General features: G+C 41.4%; 1 protein-coding gene across 8 annotated transcripts in view; it reads right to left on the reverse strand.

Moving 5' to 3' along the window:
• Odad2 (outer dynein arm docking complex subunit 2) overlaps positions 1–12,395 on the reverse strand; it is a 170,733-nt gene extending 158,338 nt beyond the window's left edge. For 4 of the 8 annotated variants that reach the window (XM_076939666.1, XM_076939668.1, XM_076939669.1 and 1 more), the window contains exons 1-7: positions 12,258–12,395; positions 11,313–11,425; positions 8,794–9,055; positions 4,102–4,259; positions 2,629–2,806; positions 1,444–1,550; positions 1,110–1,246 (exon numbers count right to left, since the gene is read on the reverse strand). In XM_076939666.1, the coding sequence (XP_076795781.1) occupies positions 1,110–1,246; positions 1,444–1,550; positions 2,629–2,806; positions 4,102–4,259; positions 8,794–9,017 (804 nt within the window). In that variant the 5' untranslated portion in view covers positions 9,018–9,055; positions 11,313–11,425; positions 12,258–12,395. The other 4 variants (XM_076939667.1, XM_076939665.1, XM_076939670.1 and 1 more) reach the window with 4 other exon arrangements.
• Positions 12,396–20,535: the final 8,140 nt, after the last annotated feature.

Below are 20,535 nucleotides of genomic sequence, written 5' to 3' on the forward strand. Positions count from 1 at the left end.
AAACCAATACAAGCAAGGTGGAAGACCTTGTGAAGTCACCTCCTGTGACAGTGGGGTTCTCCATTGGGACATGGATCCTCTTTGTGTGTCCCAAGTTCACACGAAGGTTCCAAAGATGACATGTCACTGAGGAGACAGCTGAGGTCCTCCTGGCTACTTCAATGACTCAAAAAAAAAAAAAAAAAAAAAAAAAAAAGAGCAAAATTCACATGTGCTAACCTGAGGCTCTCAGAGGCTGCATGCTCTCAGTCTGGCTGCTGTTTGTCTCCTAGCTCAGTGGCGCCCATCCAAAGCTCCTTTGGGATCCTTGGAATCTAAACTCAGTTTCTGTTTTGGTAGGTTGGATTAGGTTCAGACAAAAAGGATCAAAGGGAAAATGTCCTTCCTCCTAATAGGCCCACCATCCCACTGGGTCTCTTCAGTAATAGCTTGCATTTCCATGTTTCCCATCTGTATGGTTGGTTCCAATGTTCAGTTTCTCCTTTTCCCACAGGGTCTCAGAGATGTCATTAGTGAATGACTGATACTCCACCTTCATAGGCCCAGGTCTCAGGTCTGCCACCTCTTGAAGTACCAGCATAAACTAGACAGTATCCACTCCTCCAAGCTGAGGCTTGCTTTATTAAAACTATCTGAGCTCCACAAGACTCAGAAAAGCCTAGACGGGGCTCCCTGGAGTCCAGCCTGCTGGGCTTCTTGCTCCTAACTTCTACATTGAAGAGCCTCCTCCACTCCCTTGCCCTTGAACTCTCGAGGTGGAAGCAACAGTTCTTAACTTCCAAAATTCTCTTTTGTCTTTTGCTACCTTCAATTTGTGTGTAGCTAATCTGGGAACTGATTCTTACAAAGGGATTTTAATTTGGAAAAGAAAATCTGTTTCTTAAAAAAACTGGCTCCACGCCCTGCAGTGACAACCACCAAAGCTGATTAAGATGGTTTGGGTTTTTCCCAGGAGGTGCATAGAAAAGGACGGGGTTTCAGCCTCATAGAGCAATGCTTCTTTCTCTACCATCCTCAGAACACAACCCCTGATACAAACATTCCCTCACATACTTAGCACAGAACTGAAGGCATCTGGATTTTGTGATGTTCTTTTAAAGAGTACTTACACCATTTAAAAACACCCCTTCTGTGCTGCAGGTAAGGCACAGAGTTTCCACGTCGTGTGGCTTCACCAGCACATAACAGATTTCCCCTTGAATCTGTCTCCATGGTGGGGCACGACACCCATTTGAAAATTCATAATCTGAAACCAGTCATGAAACCATAAGTAGAAGTTCAGCTTAGTGAGTTGAAAGTACATCAGCTTCAACAAAACAGATATTATGGGAACAAGAAAGTTCATTATCTTGAATACTCAACTGGAATGCAACTATGGGAAAGTGTTTTGAACACAGTTACGAAGATATAAATGACGTCAAATGAACCTGAGAAGACACGAACCTGAAGTGTATTCAATCGACTCCAGCACCGTCTGTTCCCCTTTTCCCGAGAAACGTTTGAGCAACTCAATATCTTTCTTAAAAGTCCCTGGATTCAAACTGATCTCTCTGAAACAAACGTTAAAAAAAATCAACCTCTTTGAAACAGAATCTAAAGGAAATGCATGGATACAGTCCATCATGTCAGGGGGACCTGCCTATTTGTAATTAATGCTGAAGTTCATTTGTGTCCAGAGAGACAAAGGGGACAAGTGGACCAGTGGGAGGGGGAGGGAGAAGGGTGTCTCACAAATGGAGCTAAGAGAGTGGATGTCCTAAGTATAAAATATATACATATCTGAAAACTTGAAAAAATAAAATTAAAATGTAAATGGAGTTTGGAAAAAAGTATCCCAGTTTACTGTGTTGAGTTGTCATTGTACAGAAATTAACAGTCATATTGGTCTAGAAATGTTGAGCTTAATTTTTTCCCATTTGTACAGGGGTAACACGCTGTATTAAATATGTAAGGTCTTATCTTCATGGGTTTGATTACAAAAACTAATAAAAGTATTCTCTAAATAATGAAAAAAAAGAAATTCATATCTACTATAACATTATTATGTGTATTAAATACACATAAATACTAATTTCTTTTTAAATTACTTCTTTCTTTATTCAGTGTATCTGTGTGTGGGCACACGTGTGCCAAAGTTCACATGGTAAGGTCATAAGTCAATTGTGTCACTCAGTTCTTTCCCTCTACCATGAGATAGAATCTAGGTCATCAAGCTTGGCAGCAGCCATCTCTCCCTGCTGAACCATCTTGCCTGTCTTAAGTGTTCATTTCATAATAATAGTACCAGACCATAGAAAATACTAGAAATATAAGCACAATTTGTACTGCACAAACTCTACATTTTATTTCTGCTATCACTTAATATGTATAATTATCTAAAGAGTCTTAAAGGGAGCCACGTGTTCAGTGCCTTCTGACCTGGAGAAAACCCCACTAGACTGTCCTAGCAAGAATAACTAAAATTGTTATTAGAACTTGTATAAATAAATCCAGTAGAATGGATGTTCTGCTCCTGTAAGCCGAAACATTAACACAATAGCAGTAACTAGTATGTTCTTTCTTAAATTTCTCTGTAAGATGCTGACAGCACCTTCGTGGCTGCATCTGAGATGCTTCACTGGCACTCACAGTGAAATGTGCTTTAGGGAATGGTTGAGCAGGTGCAGGTCCAGCTGCTTCAGCAGGATGGCGACTTTCCTTTTAAGATACATCTCTTTATCTTTATCAAGAAGAGTCAAGCTAGTGAGGTCTTCCTTCATCTCATTATAATCTGGACCCAAGATTTTCACTACAGGGTCTCTGTTTGCTGACAAAATATCAAGATAAATAATAAAGATTATCCAGTGCAACAAAGACCAAGATGAAGACATCCCACCAAATTCTCCTTAATTTGATTCCTCTCATTCAGCTTCCTTTAGACAAGCATGTTTGAATTCCTCCCTCCTTCGGAGAGTCCATTGTATAGGAGCTGTCTTCTTCATGTGTTCTTCATTGTATTATGCCAGCTATGTCCATCACAGTGTGTTTAATGTACTGAAGTGTATCTACACATATGTATGGGTTGCACACACTCATGTGTGCAGAGGTCAGAGAAGGATGCCCGTACCCTGTTCTATCATTCTCCTTACTGATATGGGTCAGCACTGAACCTAGAGCTAGGTTGGCAGCCAGTAAGCTAGAGACCCTCTGTCTCCACACCCACAGTGCTTGGCGCGCGCGTGCGCGCGCACACACACACACACACACACACACACACACACACACAAAACTGTTCAGCATTTTATGTCAGTTTTTGGATTTGAATTGAAGTCCTAATGCTTGCACATGTGCTCTTACCCATTGAGCCATCTGTCCAGCCCTAACATTTTGAACATTTTAAGGTGTACCATCTCACCTCATATAGAAGTAGACCGAACTCATTTACCATATTCCTGAAACCCATTGGTTACCTATTCTAAGCCCACAAAAGACATAGGATCCATTGTTACCCGTAAGTGGGCTTTTTTCCTGATGGTAAGTGTGCATTACCCAAGTGTAAGAGACCAATTGCAGTATTTTTCACATTAGACAGTTATGAATGAATAATAATGAGATCAATGTGTCTCCTCAGAATAAGGGAAATTTTCCCATGGAGCTGAATGCACATAATTATTCACAGAAGGCTATGATGTCACAAACAGATTGAATGAGGAAGAAAAACAAGAAGGGCTGTCTCCTCAAAAAAACAAAACAAAAATCCAAATCCCTCTTGAAGGAAACCGGCTGCCATGCACAATGCTGTATGCTAAGGTGAAGTAGCCTCAGATGCTGCTCCTTGTAACCTGTCTTTAAGCATGACCTTACAGACTACAGGACACTTCCAGAAGCCCCATGCCTAAATGGGAAACCTAGAAGCCTACCGGTGACACACCAGACTTTACATTTGAAACAAACTGGATAGTAACAGTTCAGCCAGGGACATGAACAACAACTCTCATAAAGTAGCACATACAATGTTTTATCTTTTACATGGTAGAATTTTTTCAAGTGAATATACTTAAAGCATCTCCCTCCCCCAAGATTGTGTGTCTGAAAGTTCACATCACAAGCGGAGAGTATCACCTTCAATACAGGCCTGTGCCTCCTGCAGCTTGCTGTCTGTGGCAATGGATAACAACTGTGACAGCTGCCCAAAGCTCCTGACTTTAATATAAGGTACAGAGAGAAACAGCAGGGGCTGTCCATCTTTATCAGCTTCTTCTGATTCAACTGTTGTTGCACTACAAAATAGGGGGGAGATGAAAGCTGAAGTTATCTTCACATCAGGAGATGTTATCAAGAAAATATTTAGGAAGATTGACTATCCTGGAGTCCCCAGGAACTAGAAATGGCTCTGACTGAAAGCTTACCCTTCCCCCTCATTACTCCCATGCTGAGACTCAGCTCCCAAGCTCCCAGCAGCCAGAGCAGCAGGCCTCCCAGGACAAGATCCCCACAATTCTTAGAATTCACTCTGAACCAATTAGTCACAGTTGTCAGGTTTGTTTCTCTAAGGGTCTGCTTATTTTTGGTGTCTTTTGAGAAGCTCAATAAAAGTACCACCAGGACAGTCACATTCAGTGTCCAGCGTTACTTTATGTTATCCCACAGTGCTTAGTGGTTAGTAATTAGTGATTTTCTCATATACTTTGTGTTTATGAACAGAAAAGCAAACTAGAACCTTCTATGGATCATCACACTCTAAACATTATAAGTCAGTTTCTTTTGCTCTTAACATCATAACCAAATTTTCTAAATGGCCCTTCCTTGATCAGAAATTATTAGCTCTCCCAGGTTTTTTATCTCAGTGGTTTCACCTATTTTTAGTGTTTGATTTCGTTTGTTTGTTTGTTTGTTTGTTTGTTTAGGTTGGCGTGCCTCCCACAGTAACTGCATCTAGAAGCTGCTGAGTGCCGTGGGATAATGAGATGCATGAAATGCTTGTTAAGGTAGTCATGGCATCTGTGTAGAAACTGTATTATCTATACAACAAGCTCCTTGAAACAGTTTTTAGGATGAAGGACATTTCTAAGGGTGAAGAAGGTAAAAAGGACGGTCACCCAATTTTAAACAGAAGGGCATAAGGCTGAGCTCTAGGCTGGTTGAGAGCCAAAACCATAATGCCATTGAACTGGGTATACTGAGACTCGAGGTGGCCACTAGGAAACGAGACAGGCCCATTCTCATTGCTCACCAGTGTAGAGTGAAAAATTATAAAGACCATTTTATAAAATATATACAAGCTTTTTCTTTACCCCTAGACCTGAACAAAAGAATGCAGGTTCCAGAAAGCGGAACTGAATGTAAGATTTCAGGCCTTCACTGCACCGTGATACATTCCAGGAAGAGTACATTATTCCTGAGTCAGAGGACACTTGCTAGGTTAACATTCCTCAAGCCTCAGGGAAGAGAACCCACCTGTGGGTGGGGAAGGCCCAAAGCAGGTAGACACATTCCTGACTATGTTATGTCTCCTTGGTTACCCCTTCCCCCCACTTGAGGTCTTACAGCCTGCTGATGTTCAAAAATTGTAAAGCAACCAATCATGTGTAACCTCGCGAAAATTCCTCCCTTTCCCCATCCTGTGCTATAAAAAGCCCCTCAGCTTGCTGGTCTTTTGTCAAAAAAATATGGTACATTTACACAATGGAGTATTACTCAGCTATTAAAAAACAATGAATTGGAGAAATTCTTAGGCAAATAGATGGAACTGGAAAATATCATCCTGAGTGAGGTAACCCAATCACAAAAGAACACACATGGTATTCACTCACTGATTATTGGATATTAGCCCAAAAGCTTGAAATACCCAAGATTCAACTCACAGACCACCTGGAGCTCATGAAGAAGGAAGACCAAGTGGGGGTGCTTTGGTCCTTCTTAGAAGGAGTAACGAAATACTCAAGGGAGCAAATATGGAGACAAAGTGTGGGACAGAAACTGAAGGAGGGGCTGTCTGGGTATCCATTCCATGTGCAGTCACCAAAAGTAGACGCTGATGTGGATGTCAGGAAGTGCATGCTGACAGGAGCCTGATATAGCTGAGTCCTTAGAGGTCTGCCAGAGCTTGACATATTCAGAGGCAGTTGCTCACAGCTAACCATTGAACTGATCATGGCATTCCCAATGGAGGAGTTAGAGAGAAGACTGAAGGAACTGAAAGGGTTTGTGGTTCCATGAGGAGAGCAACAATACCAACTAACCAACCAGAGCTCCCAGGGTCTAAACCACCAGCCTGGGAGCACACAGAGAGAGACCCATGGCTCCAGCTGTATATGTAGGGGAGGATGGCCCTGTCTGGCATAGGTGGGAGAGGAGATCCTTGGTCCCATGAAGGCTGGATGCCATGGGGGGGGGGGGAGAGAATTTGAGGGTGGGGAGGTGGGAGTGGGGTGGTAGGTGCAGCACATCCTCATAGAAGCAGGAGGAGGGGGGATGGGATAGGGGTTCATGGGCGGAGGGGGGAATGGGGTAAGGGGATAACATCTGGATTGTAAATAAAATATCCAATTAAAAAAAGAAAAAGAAAATCCCCCAACAGATAAGCACAGAAGTACATCCAATGGAGGCAATTTCCTCTCTTGAGATTCTTTCTTCTATGGTGTGTCTAGGTTGTGTCAAATTCAAAAAAATTACCTGTGACAGAGGTTGAGTAGCAGCAGGAGTGTATTTACCACTCTCTGCTTCCTAGCTGTGGGTGCCATGTGAATAGCTCCCTCCTGCCAGTCTAACTTTCTGCTGTAATGGACTATAACCTGCAAATGTGAGTCAGACACACCCTCTTTCCCTCAATTGTCAAGGTATTTTTATCACAACTACCAGAAGGAAAACAAAGATGCCAGAGAGTATGCCCTGGAAAGAAGTGCTGGGACTTTGTATCTTCAGACTCTCTTTAGTTTTCAGATACCATTAGGTGAGTTCAGTTTCTTCCACCACACACTCCTGCTACCTTACAACAGTTCCAAAACAATGGGGCAGAAAAACAAGTATCAGAAACTATGAACCAAAACCAACCTTTTCCTCCTTTCAAGTTGATGCCTCAGACATTTTGTCACAGTAATAGAAGAGTGACTATAAGTTGATGAACATTCCTTAACGTGGCATGTAAGTCAAGATACAGTGTTAAGACCGAGACACATGAAGTATTTAGTATTTTCTGTTAGTAACAAAATCTTATCTGTGAATTTTGTGTCTTTTAGGGCAGTCAGTACCCATGTGGTTTTCATCAGAGCCATATAAGCATGGTTTAGTTCCCAGTAAGTGATACCACTGGACCTGTCTCATCCCTTCCCACATCAAAGACAACTTTAGTAAAGGTCAGAGTCAAAAGTGATGGGCAGCAAAAGAGAGAAGTTTCATAATAAATTTGACAAAAGTAATATAGTCAAGGGGCTGCTGTTTTCAGACACACCTGACATCAAAATGTCCACGTATCTCCCTCAAGAGGGGACAGTACGCAGAAAGACTGCTGGCAGAGGCTACATGTGGAAATTAAGTCAAAAGAATCTGTTCAAAAGAAAAACAGCGACACCATTGAGGAGTGTGCTGCATCCCCACCAGCTAAGGACAGATGTGGTCATGTTGGTACTTGGCACATGGAAGGAATGCAGAGGCCAGATATGATGACATTTTTTCTGTTATTTGCTGTAAAACCATCTTTTGACAAAGTAGTTAATGTGTTTCTAATTGGTTTCACAGCTGAGACCATCTTTGGAAAGTTTAGAAGAAGAAAAAAAAAAAAAACCATTGAACTTAGGTGGAAGGAACCAAGAATTGGGTACTCATCTACAAATGACTAGTTCTGGGGAAGATCCTGAGTGACACTTGGCAGATATTAAAGTTTAAAAGTTCAGAAAAGGGAAGCTTGGCACTAAAGAGCTCTTCAATGCAGTTCAGGAGTGGGTTTGCAATTGTTAAAATGAAATCTTGACTTTATTGTCCAAACAGTCCCAAATGGAAAGAGAAAAGCTGTCTGTAGGAAGTGTTGGTGAACTGCTTTGCATGAGATCAGTCTTTAAGAGAGAAAATGCAACATCAAAAAGGGACAGGTACAACAAAGGGAATAACCAGGCTACATAATTAACTGATGGTGCGCCCTCAAGTACGTACACCTGTGCTTGCTTATCCCTCAAACGCAGCATACAGTGATACATATATGTATGTCTAACCCATGGGTAGCATAGATCCATATGCATGCTTGTATGTGCTCATACACACATATGTTCACATATACATATATCCAAAAGAGAGGAACTGATATTTCATTCTTTGAACTACTGGTAGGGTCTTTATAAATCTCATATTTGAAACTCTTTGCTAGAAAGTTTTGCCCTTAAAGACTTTGGATGGAGATCAATTATAGAGCACATGTGTAACATGCATGAAGCACCAGGTTTTATCCTCTCATATACTGAGGAAAATTCTCCACCCTCCTCTTGTTAGACTAGGGAATGAGATGATTAAATTCTGTAAGGATTTGGTTATAGCAGGCATCACAGCCAGTGGCTACAAACATCCAGGAGGTCACATAGATGTGTGGAAAGGCAAGCAGGAAAGGGAAAGCTGAGATCTGAAAAATGCATCCTCTATCAAAAGGGAATGACGTTTAAAAATTAGTAAATCCCATGTTTCTACCTGAAATCTCCTTAAGTATCCTATACATCTCCACTTTGCAACAAGCTTAGGAGATTGTTAATTAGCCCCAACCCCCTCACCCAGTCAGTGAAAATCTAAATAAAGTTGTATTGAATTCTAGAAGTAATTAATGTGGCTTACCTGATAATATAACCTGATTCAAATGCTGAGGGTTCCAAATATGTTTTCCACTCAAGTGGTTCTACAAAAACAAATTTTGCCTCTTGGGGATACTTATAAGAAAAAGACTCCACAAACTTAGTAATTTCATTCAATATTGACTCATTCAGAGGAGTAATCTCCAGGGTTCCAGTCTCATACCCCGCAGCAGTCCACTGTGCCGACCTGGCCAACGCCACACCCATGGGGCTGTTAATCCTCTGAGAGAAGCTCAGAGCACACTCTACAGCAAAATAGAAAGAGAGGCATCCACATTTTCACATGAATATTTTTTCATTTTCAAGATTTTATACTAGTGTTATCTAACCTACATTCAGCATTTTTAACAATCTAACTGTTCCTCAATGCAATAAAACAGCTGAGTGTCACTACATAAAACAGAGTTGCATTGAAGGAATTTCCAGTATCAGCCTACCCGAAAATTAATAATGTCTTTCTAATTTCCAAGAGTCTAAGAAACAGAACAGCTGCACAGAAAGTTCAAAAAAGAAAACTTTGAGAATGGAAAAACAGAATCAGGAGGTTGGCAGTAAGAGTGTTGCTTCCCACCTCTGAGAGAGGCTGGGGTTTGAGTGAAAACACACACACACACACACACACACACACACAATTTGATCTGAGCCACACATCATTTAGAATTAGGCAATTAAATGAAACCTGTTCTAATTCTCTTACAGTTATAATATCAGCTTTGGGGCACTGAAGGCAGGTGAGCCCTCTCCCAAGTCTCTTACGTTCCTCACATGAATCTGAGGTTTAAAAATAGGATCAAACTGTAATTGTGAATTATCGTTTTAATTCTTGAGGAAAGTTAGTACAGTATATTGTGCTTATTCAGGGCACAGGAGGGAGTTCTGTATTCCTGCTCAGAGATCATATGCAAAATAGACTTACTGTTTTCTTAAGAGTAAGTATGACAGCTATGAGAACAGGTCAGAGATTTTTAGTCTATCCAAACTTATCCAAGCAGTGTAGCAATAAAATTTAAAACAAATCCAATAAAATGTCTTTCACTTTGACTAAACAGAAATTTGTCTGTATAAGGAGATCTTTAAAAGATGACTTCATCTGAAAAATTGAGTAAGAATAAAGTAACAACTTACTATATTTTTGTAATGCCATTGACTGGTAAAACCTTCCCTTCAGAATATTAGATGGTCATAAAATTAAATATAAATAAATAAACTGAGCTTTTCTTATCTGCCATTTTAATAAAGGCATTGAAATAAAAGTTTGACGCAGGGAGTGGAAATTTTACTTTCTGTACCACATTAAAATGTAAAATCCAATAAGAGGACTTGCAGCTCTCTCCAGGGGACTATCTCCTGCTGGGAAGCAGCACAGCAACACTGTAGCCATGTCTACTCATAGTGATCAAGTGGCAGGAAGAGACATTGTTGGCATCTAGTGGGGAGGGTACAAATATTGTTCTCATGCAGAAGAGTGCCCAGCAGGAAGAACTCTGCTGAAATCTGCAGCATCTGGCATTTGGAAAACTTCAGATAAGTTAATATCACAGCCTAAAATTCCCGTCCATTTTAGGAAAGTCACAGAGCAGTTTTAACATGCATTGAATATCTCAGGATGGGAGTTGTCATAGAAATGAAACAAAAGTTTTCATATTTTGCTCTGTATTGAGCTTCAATCAGGAGCTCGGCATCTTGTGAAATCACACTACGATGACAATGTCAGCCACAAAATTTAAGACGCATTCTGACACACTGGTGTCAGCTCGTGTGTGGAAGCAGACCATATCCAGGTAATTTCATCTTAGACAGAGAAACTCCCTAAGATATTCTATCTAGGATAATGATACCTAAACATTTACAATTCTTTTTCTTCACAGAGCATTATTAGTGTTAAAATGTATTATTTATGTAAGACTATTATCTGTTCTTTTGATTGTAAAATAATAAGTTGTCATTACAAGATATTTGTTACAAAGTCTAGGTGTTGTGGAAACCACTTCTGCGCACGTGTGTGTGTGTGTGTGTGTGTGTGTGTATGTGTGTACACACACATACATACAGTCAGTAGATATACAGAAATACTGGTGAGACAAAATATGATCTACAGATTTTTCTGTGATTTCTTTTTTTATTTCTAGGTGATCGGAAGTACTTTTGATGTCAAATATAAAAACGTGTGTGTGTACCTGACACTTTAGTTTCTTAGTGTTCAGAGAATAACTATAAACAATTGAAAAGTGTAAATGCTTCTTCTAATCCAGAAAAGCTTTAGTGGACATTCTCCCCATATTTAATTGTCAGTAGACTCTGCTTCAGGACGCATACATGCAGTGTGCACACCATTTCTTCACTCTTTCTAAAGGAAGCTGTGTTTTATGGACCACACAGGACTATGGTAGTCGATAGGCAACTGTGGGAAGACCTCTTAGAAGACATTTTGAAGGAAACTAAGAAACGCAGAAAGTCCTTTTGCTCATGAGAAATTATTATGGAAATGTAAATTAAACTCACGTTTAAGACTGTATAAATTCCTTTTCTCAATCAATGCCGAGGAGCCCAGAAATGAACAGCCTCTACTAAGAGCTAGCAGGAGCCCTAAGAATGCCTCAGATGCTGGGACAATCCTGAAAGTGAGAGCAACACTCTTAAGAAAGAAAGTGGAAAATCGGTGGTGTTCAAACAAGCAAACAAAAACTCTGACATGTTATCAAGATAGTTTCTCCCAGCCCCATCATCCGTCATCACTCCATTAGTTCTTCTGGCTTTAACAAACATGGTTACAGCAAATACATAACGCGTATCTTATGAATTAATGTCTTTAATGTTTCCAAGGAAAGGTCAAAGTTAAATAGGAACAAAGTGTGTTTTCTTTTATGCTAAGCTCCAAGCTTCCTTTATCATTAACAAATTGCAATAATTTTGGAAATAATTACTGTAACAATCCAATTCTTCATGAGGCTGAGTGTAACATCTATGAAGAGCCAGGACATTGACGACCACTAGAAGACAGAAAAACCCTGGCACTAAGCGGGGACATTTCAAGCCTGAGCCCTGCAGTTGGAGCCCCTAGTACTCTGATGTGGTAGAGATATGGAAATAGGTGGGCGATGAGGGTCAAGGTGAGAGCAGGAGGCCAAGCAGAGGGAGGGCGGAGGAAGGGATCCCTATCTGAAGACCAGGAAGGAGTTGAAGTGGCACAGCGGGCAGGAATTGGTGGAAGGCAGGAGGCCCCCAGGCCAACTCGGGGCAGAAGGAAAGTACCTGAAGGGAAGAACCCAGAGTGTGGAACACAAGGGGAGAGGAGATAGCTGAAGAACTGGAGTTGCTGGAGAGAGGGTGAGAGGCACCAGAGTGGAGACCAAGAGAGAAGAGACTAGAGGAGAGACAAGGACAGAAGGCCCGAAGAAAATCCAGGCTGTGAGCCCGATCTCAGAGCACGCCACCGCGACCACTCACCTGCAGTGTCGCCTGGCACCCCGGTGCCGCGCGCATCGTTGCTAGGACACCGGTAAACACCCCTCCAGCCGCGCTCGACGCAGCAGCCGGGGAGGAAACACTGCGCGACTCCAACCTCTAACCGCGCCACTGCTCCGAACTCTGAGACGCCCAGCCCGGCACCTTGGAAACACTGGGATTCCTCCGGCCGCCTGCAGAGCCCCAGGGCTCATCCCAACTCAGTGCAGGGACTCGGGAGCAGCTCTGAAAATGGAAGAGACCGCACTCAGAAAAGAAGCATTAGAATATCCTGTGATGTTTCACAGGCTTCCAGACAAGCATAATCTAAGTACTGAATCTATCGAAACCCTCAAAAATAGCAACCGCGCTCTCTCTCTCTCAGGATATTTGAGGCTTGCAGCCTTTATTCTTAAAGTAACTGTAGTAGAACTCAGACTCACGAGGCTGAACATACTCCACAACAGCCTTCTGCAGCAAAGCTTCAGTGAAATGACAAACCTCTCTTCCATTTGTAAAACAAGTATTGCCTTTATTCGTTAAAATACATTTAAGATTTACTCTATTTTTAATGATGTGTAGTGGGGCTAGGGGTGTGAGTGTAGGTGCCAGAAAAGGAGAAAGGATCTTCAAGAGCTGGGGTTACAGGCAATTAGGAGTCACTGGATATGAATTCTGGAAATAGATTCTGGCCCTCTGCAAGAGCATTACTGCATTAAGATTATCTTGACCGCGCTTGTAGACCCTCTACCAGATAGGACCCCTAGGGGATTAGAGAGCCCAGGGTGTGTGGGGGTGGGGTGGGGGATGGAGACAACACTGGTAACAGGATGAGCAGTATATGCTTTTAGGGAACAAAATACGTATGGACAGCGGATGAGTTAAGGTGCAAAATGGTTAAGTAGTTCTGGACTGATTCTGAACGTCAGAAGGGCAAAGGCTACACTGCCTGTAGCTCAGATACAAAAGATGGAAATAGAGAAGGTAGAAAATTTTAGCCTCTTGGAATTTTTGAGTTCTTTTCTTTCCGTTTGAAAGCATCAGTGTTGTTGAGGATGGAATAGTTTACTCAATGGAGCCTTCACCCTTCCGGAAAACAAAATAAACCAAAACTAGATTTCTCTACTCCCATCATTCCAAGAAAGACGTCCCATAATTTGTGTCTTGTCACCTGTCTCCTAGCACTGCAAGGAAGTGGCAGAAAGTGCTGTTTCCTTTAAGAGTGTGTCCCTAAAAGACCTTAGGTGGGTGAATGACACACAAGAAACAAAACTGGCAAATCACCTGATGACATTGGTGGTTTTAGAAAGGCAAGGGTTTGATTTCTTGGATAAAGTTGGTGGAACATGTTTGAGGATGCTAAGTAGCTGGATTCCTAGAAAACAGCTGGCAACTGCAATAGCAGGCTCAGGACTGGGTGTGCTGCACACAGGTCTTCCTGTGCTGCCTTCCTGTAGACTCTATACTATAGAGGAGTGGTTCCAACGTTCACTGGGACTCCTCATACAGTTCCTCCTGTTGTGGTGCCACTCAATCATAAAATGTTTTCATTGCTACATATAAGTAAAATTTCTACTGTTATGAGTTATAATGTAAATATCTGGCATGCAAAACATCTGATATGTGACCAGGTCGTGGCCCACAGGTTGAGAACCACTGCTGTAGAGCATGGGCACACAACCTAGTTCTGCACCCATGGAATGGGAGATAAAAATCTTCTAAGGTGGGCGCCCCCACCTTCACAGAGGAGAAGGGGAGGGAGATGGGTTGTGGGAGGAGTTAACTGGGAGAAGGGCAGTGATCAGGATCTAAAATCAAATAACTAAAATAATAAATACATAAATGAATAAACAAACAAATAGATAAATATTTTAAAAAGTCTTCTGAGGTACTCAGAAAAAAACTTGATGTGTTTCCTTTAATCCATCCACCCTGGCTGCAGCAAGCCACTTCCTCTGGGACAGAGTAGACTCTGGGTCCTTTTAAAGCACCTGTAGGGTTGTCAGCACATGGCCCAACAGACCCGGTGTTATAAATAACTTGGATGGGTTGTTTTGTGGTTTCTGGAACCTGGAGGTTTAAATCAAGGTGGGATGGTTGCCCTGGGCAGCAAAGAAAGTAAGGTTCTGTGTCAGGGCTTTCTCCTCTACTGAGAGATGGAGCATCAGTTTCTCATCCATCTGACACGGTGTCTGTGCGCCTGTCTCTGTGACAATACTCCTGTTTTTAAGTGGCAGCAGTCCTGCTGGAGTAGAACTCTCTCCACTGAATTAATTTTAATTGGATTGCTTCTACAAAGATCATAGTTAGAGACCCAGAGATTCAAACTTTAACCTAGAAGTGTCACATTGAGCTATGTTTCTGTGGTGAAACTATTACATGCCATGGAGAAAATAGATATATAACATGAATAAGTAGAAATTATGTAGGAATTAAACCTGAGCTGTAAGTCAAGTAACTAGTATTTAGGTTAGTGTATATGAGTCAAGCAAAATGGTTTTGATCTTAAAATAAGATTGAATAACTAATTGGCATTTTGGGTTGAAGCAGCTTCATGGGTAAAGGGCATGTTTTACCTCTTCCTCCTCTAGTATCCTCGTGTTCTACAGGAAGTTGGTCCTTTGAATGGAAAGCATGAGCAAGAAAATGATCAAAAGACCAATATCTTGACCTGAGGTTTGGAGGGGGCGGGATGAACATGTTACAAGCTTCAAAGTCGACTAAAAGAAATAGAATGGAGAGTTTCCCCAGTCTAAGATAACAAGGAGGCAGTGTGGTCATTGTTGATCATTGCCGAATTTGTCAGCCTTCATCCACTGACTTGGTTTCGGGGAGCCCTGGTGTATTTAGTAATCTTTCTCCCTCACCATGGAGCTCCAGTCAAATACAGGCATTGTGAACACACTCAAAATTTGCTCAGATAAGAGTGGAACAAGGAAGTGGAAGGGACTAGACTGGGTGAGGCCCGTCCATCAACTAGGGATGGCCTACCGGAAAGGAGAGAACTGGAACTTAGTAGTAGCTCACTGTAACAAAAGCCAACATAAGCAAAGCAAAGCAAAACAAAACAGCTTTGTGCATCACCCACCCTGGAAAGCCTCGAGTCCTGCCGAAGTCTGGGGAGTAGCTGGGCCCTACATGCTTCTCCTCCAACAGAAGGGCTTGTCACTTGGGTCCTAGGCACAACACAATGCACCAAGACCATAGATACTAAGCAGAAGGCCCTCATTCTCACAGGCCCTCTTTCCTGCAGTGGCAGCCATCCTACCATCTCTAAGCAGAAGATCTGGACAACCTGAAAGCAAAGACTGACAGAGGGTTACATTTTAAAGTCTTTCAACCAAATCTTGCTGTCCTCCAATCTGCCGGTTGTACATCTATGGGCTCAACCTCCTATGCATCAAAAATAATTTAAATCATCATGGTAAGGACACGGTGGTACATGCCTTGGATTACAACAATCTGGAGGCAGAAGCAAGAGGATCTACATGACTCTCAAGCTAGCCTGGTCTAGGTAGTGAGTTCTATACTAGCCTGGTCTATGTAGTGAGTTCCAGGCCAGCCAAGAATATACAGTGCAGCCTGTCTCAAAAGTATCTGTTTTTAAAACGTTGCTTCTGTTCTCAATATGGATATACCTTTTTCCAGTCAATTATTCCTTACACAATAAAGCATTAACAACTGTTTACACAGAATTTACTTTGTATTCTCTAGGGTAAGGACAACAGGATGTAGGGTCGGGAAAAGAGACAGGTGATTACAGAGTCATATGATGGCAACAGAATTGTATCCTCTTCCTCCCCATAATTCAGTGAGATCTCTATGAAACTGAGGCTCAGCCATCACAGTTCGAGCATGCCATTCAGGAATGTGAAAGTATTTGAGCAACTTGAAAGACAGTAGCTGGAAGTCATTGATCTCAATGACATTTAGAAAAGGACATATCAGCAGAGGAAGAGGTATGGAAAGTATTGTAGTGACATGATGGAGTTTTCTTTGGCCATAAAGAGGAATGAAGTTATGTCATTTCATTTCCTGCAGTAGATGCAACTGAAGATGATAATATTAGCTGAAATCAGCCAGATTCAAAAAGACAAATATCTTGTATATTCTTTCATTTATTTGTCCACCCCACATTCACATATATATATATATATATATATATATATATATATATATATATATGTAGTAACAGATGGTTACAATACAATGGGAAATTATTTGCTCACCACAGAGTCATGGTAAAGGTACATATATATGATATTACTGACACCGCATAAATAATTATTAGAAATATTAATTCAATCTGCCAAAACTCATGTCAACATGCATTCATCAAATGCATCCACATCACGGCTATCATTTCTGTAATATTCAGACTCTAACAAAGGCATCTAGAATGAATAGTAGAATTAATAGCTCAATTTTTCTTTTTGTGACTAGAGAGAAGCTCGCTGGTTAAAAGCACATACTACTTTGCTGAAGACCTGCCTTCAGTTCCCAGCACACATATCAGGTGGCTCAAGAGCCCCTGTTCCTCCCATTGCAGAGATTCAGCACTCCTCATCTCCCTGGGTATCCATCCATACACACTTGGCATACACTCACACAGACAAGGACAAAGACAGATAGATAAATTCAGCCTTTAAGAAACCCCAAATGTGTTTCTTTTAAAATATAGTTTTCTTAAATTGTTTTAAATTAAGTTGATAGGTATGGAATCTATTTTAAGTTTTTTTTAATAAGAATACAGAATCTTATAGGAAAATTTGAAAACCCTTGTGTGTCAAGCCACACTTATTCTGAATGTTTTTAAAGTAGAAACTGGAAGCCAAGCACACTGGAATGCAGGCAAGGTTATTCAATATAGAAAATTCATGGTCTAGCCAAGTAGTGATTACTCCAGAAATCCTCACGGAGAATAAAGGATTTACCATGAGACTTGATATTTTGGAAAAACAAACCAAGGATTAATAATATCCGGGTGATGTCTCCCAGTATCACCAAGGGAAACAATGAAGACTTCTCAGGAGAATGGCTTCCAGATGCACGGTAAATCATGTATCCGTACCAAAAGGAACCTGGCTAAGGGAGGAACTTTCTTATTGCGAGAAAAGAAGCCTTTTTATGCTACTAGATGCACTTCCCCTAACCTTGTAGTACACATGGAGGAAAAGTCAAGCTCGCTGGCCTTTCCAAGTAATGAAAGGATGAAGAAATTATGCCATGAAAATTACGTTTGTCACTCCATGTGATTTGTTCATTAAAAATAAAATAAGCAGAGTAAGGTTCATGGTGAAATTATCTGTGACTTCACTGTCTAAAATATATCCTGAAGTCATGAGGTGGGAGAAGGATGCTTATGAAGTTGAAGGTAGCAGTAGGGAACCAGTGTGACACTGCCTGTAGGAACGTCGTGCATATATAAAGACTCTGGAGACCGGAACTTTACATCCTAAACTGTTTACATCCATACATCCATCAAAGAAGTTCGGGTGTCCCCAGAGTGGAGCTGTCATGCTCCGGTGACCTTTGAAGTCTTAAGTCACTTCATCTGATGAACTCCATCATGAATCTCAAGAATAAAAGTCTTGCTAACCTTAGAGGCAGCATCAGAAAGAGCATTTAATGAGGTCAGCATCCTTTTCTTTCCACACTGAAACATTCCTTTGAGCTTTGTATCCTTGTGTCAAGTCTTGGCCCTTGAGCCTGTCTTCCCTGGGACTTGAGGCTGGGTTGAAACACATCAACCAAAGCGTCAGAAAGAGAACAAGTTACTAAGGGATGCAGACAGGTTGTATTCAAATGTGATAGAATGAGGAGTGAGATGTGTGTATTTGCTGAGGAAAATCCTTTTTAATCAGTCAAAGTTCCACTAGAAAGCACAAGGCACAAATGGACCATTTGGCAATTTCCACAGATACTAAGTGCTTAAAATAGAGCAGAGGGAGAGGAAGTCTAAATGAACCAAATTAATCTTCTAATAGTCTGGTTTTTTCCTAATTGGCTAATCAGATGAGTATAGGTACAGAAACTCAGATTAAGAAAACATATGCTACTTAGCACTGCTTGTCATGTGACGGAAGTCCTTTCCCTTCTCTCAGGTTGATTGCCTAAGTGTTACAGTAATATTCCCGGAGCATGTGGAGATGAGCGTAGCAATGGGCTGGTCTTCTTCCTTTGCAGAAGTGTCTGCTTCTGTGACTTCAGCAAACTCACTCCAGTGATTAGCTAAGATCAAGTTTTGGTGTGAGAAACAGACTCCAAAAGCAGAGGTTTCCAGAAGAGAGAAACTAATGACTCAAAATGATCTGTGAACAGCGAAGGGGTGAACAGTCAAGCCCTCTGGGGAGACGTCTACTCTGCAGTCTGTATGTGACTCAGCCTCTTCCCTACTGCGCAGGGTCAAGTCTCTAGGACCTACTGCTTGTCCAGCCAACAACATCAACAGAACGAGAAAATCTTGAGAAACAAATGGAAAAGGCTGTTACCTGTTCTTCTTAAGGAACCTCCATTCTAGCTTTCTCTGTTTCATTCGCCAAAGCTAACCACACAGAAGACTTTTGGCCTTATGTATTGCACAGAGATTTGTTTGTCTTATTTTCCTGGTACTTCTTTCTCTCCATCCTCATAAAGTAACCTTGTTTTTCTTGAGCAGAGATTTTTTTTTTTTCTGAAAGGACATCACTTGTGTTATTTCCAGTAGAGTAAGTACATCAGCTTTCTCCTTAAGAGTTTTTCCCAGAACCCTTTGCCTACTCTTGCTTTTTCTCTTGTTCTTTAAACTTGCATAGCTCTTTGTTGTACTGTTCAGTGAAGGCATTCATTTTCATTTTCATTTTGTGGTATCTTATATCCTGCTATCTGGCTGTGATTCCTTTCTTCCTCTCTGTTGTCTTTTGTTTGTGGTTAGGTTGGTTGTTTTTGTAGGTCTATTTGTTTTCCAGACAGAGTCTCACTGTGTAGCCTGGCTATCCTGGAACTCTCTCTGGAGATTAGGGTGGCCTCAAACTCACAGTTTTACCTGCCTCTGCCTCTTGAGTGCTGGGATGAAAGCTGTGCGCCTCCACCACCACCAGTTGAGTTGGGCTTTCTGTTTGTTTGTTTTGATCTTTTTCTTATTTTATTCGTTTTCATAAAATTTACTGAATTGTGTTTTGATCATATTCATGTCTTTTCCCCAGCTTCTCCAAGATCCACACCCATTTCCCCTCCCATCTCACTTTGTGTCATGCTTTAGTTTGTATTTCATTAAGTACAGCTGGTGCTGGCTGCCCACATTCGTTAGAGTTTTCTCTTCTACTTCTTGAACATTGGCATTGTGGCACATTACTTTAGTGTTGACATATAGAGAACGTTTATGCAGTAAGCCTTGTCTGCAGCCAACTTGTGCTTTTCCAATCAGTTGTTGCATTTTATGGTGATGGTACTGTTTCAGGAAGGAGCCTCAGTCCCAACTGTGTTTCTATATTCTGGCCACAGAAGGCAGCTATGGGTGCATTTCAGAGCGAATGTGAGGTCGCCCTCCTTTAATCTCCACCAGGGTGGGAAAGGTTACGTTGGTAAATACCTACTTCACAGCAAACTACACGCACTCACTTCCTGATGCCTCAAAAATGTCATCCTTTTGGTTTCAGGCAGAAAAGACAATTTTTCTAGGCATAGAGCTTTGAGTTGAGAAAAGCTTCTCTTTTGCACATTAAACATGTCAGTCCATGGTCTCCTGGCTTTCCTTACTGCTGTCGAGAGAAAAACACATCAGCTTGTAGCATGGTTAAAGGTAATGTCTCTCCTCTATGGATCTACTCCTGACCTCCTGTAGGAATCTGCTCCTGCTTCTCTCTGTGGCTTCACTCTTGGCCTTAAGCTGTCCAGTTGCACACGATCTGTCTAGCAGCGGATTTGCTCAGTGTCGATCCTACCTGATTTTCACTGTGCATCGAATTCATTCTGCACGAAGACACTTTTCAGCGGTTTCGTTCTTAAATATTGCCTCAGTTTCCCTTTCTCCCTCTTTTTATCTTGGAACCACAGTTAGACATATCTCTGCTCCACTCAGTTTTGATTAATCTTTTTACATTCTGAATCTTTTTTAAAACTTTCTTTCCTTTTCTCATGATGGCATAGGATGCCTATAACGGTTGTGAGCCACCATGTGGTTGCTGGGAACTGAACTCAAGACCTCTGGAAGAATAGTCAGTGCTCTTAATTACTGAGCCATCTCTCCAGCCCTACATTCTGAATCTTATTACCATGAAATGCATCATTTCATGTATCATTG

The sequence above is a fragment of the Arvicanthis niloticus genome, chromosome 8 (assembly GCF_011762505.2).
Source record: "Arvicanthis niloticus isolate mArvNil1 chromosome 8, mArvNil1.pat.X, whole genome shotgun sequence".
Taxonomy (NCBI): Eukaryota; Metazoa; Chordata; class Mammalia; order Rodentia; family Muridae; genus Arvicanthis; species Arvicanthis niloticus.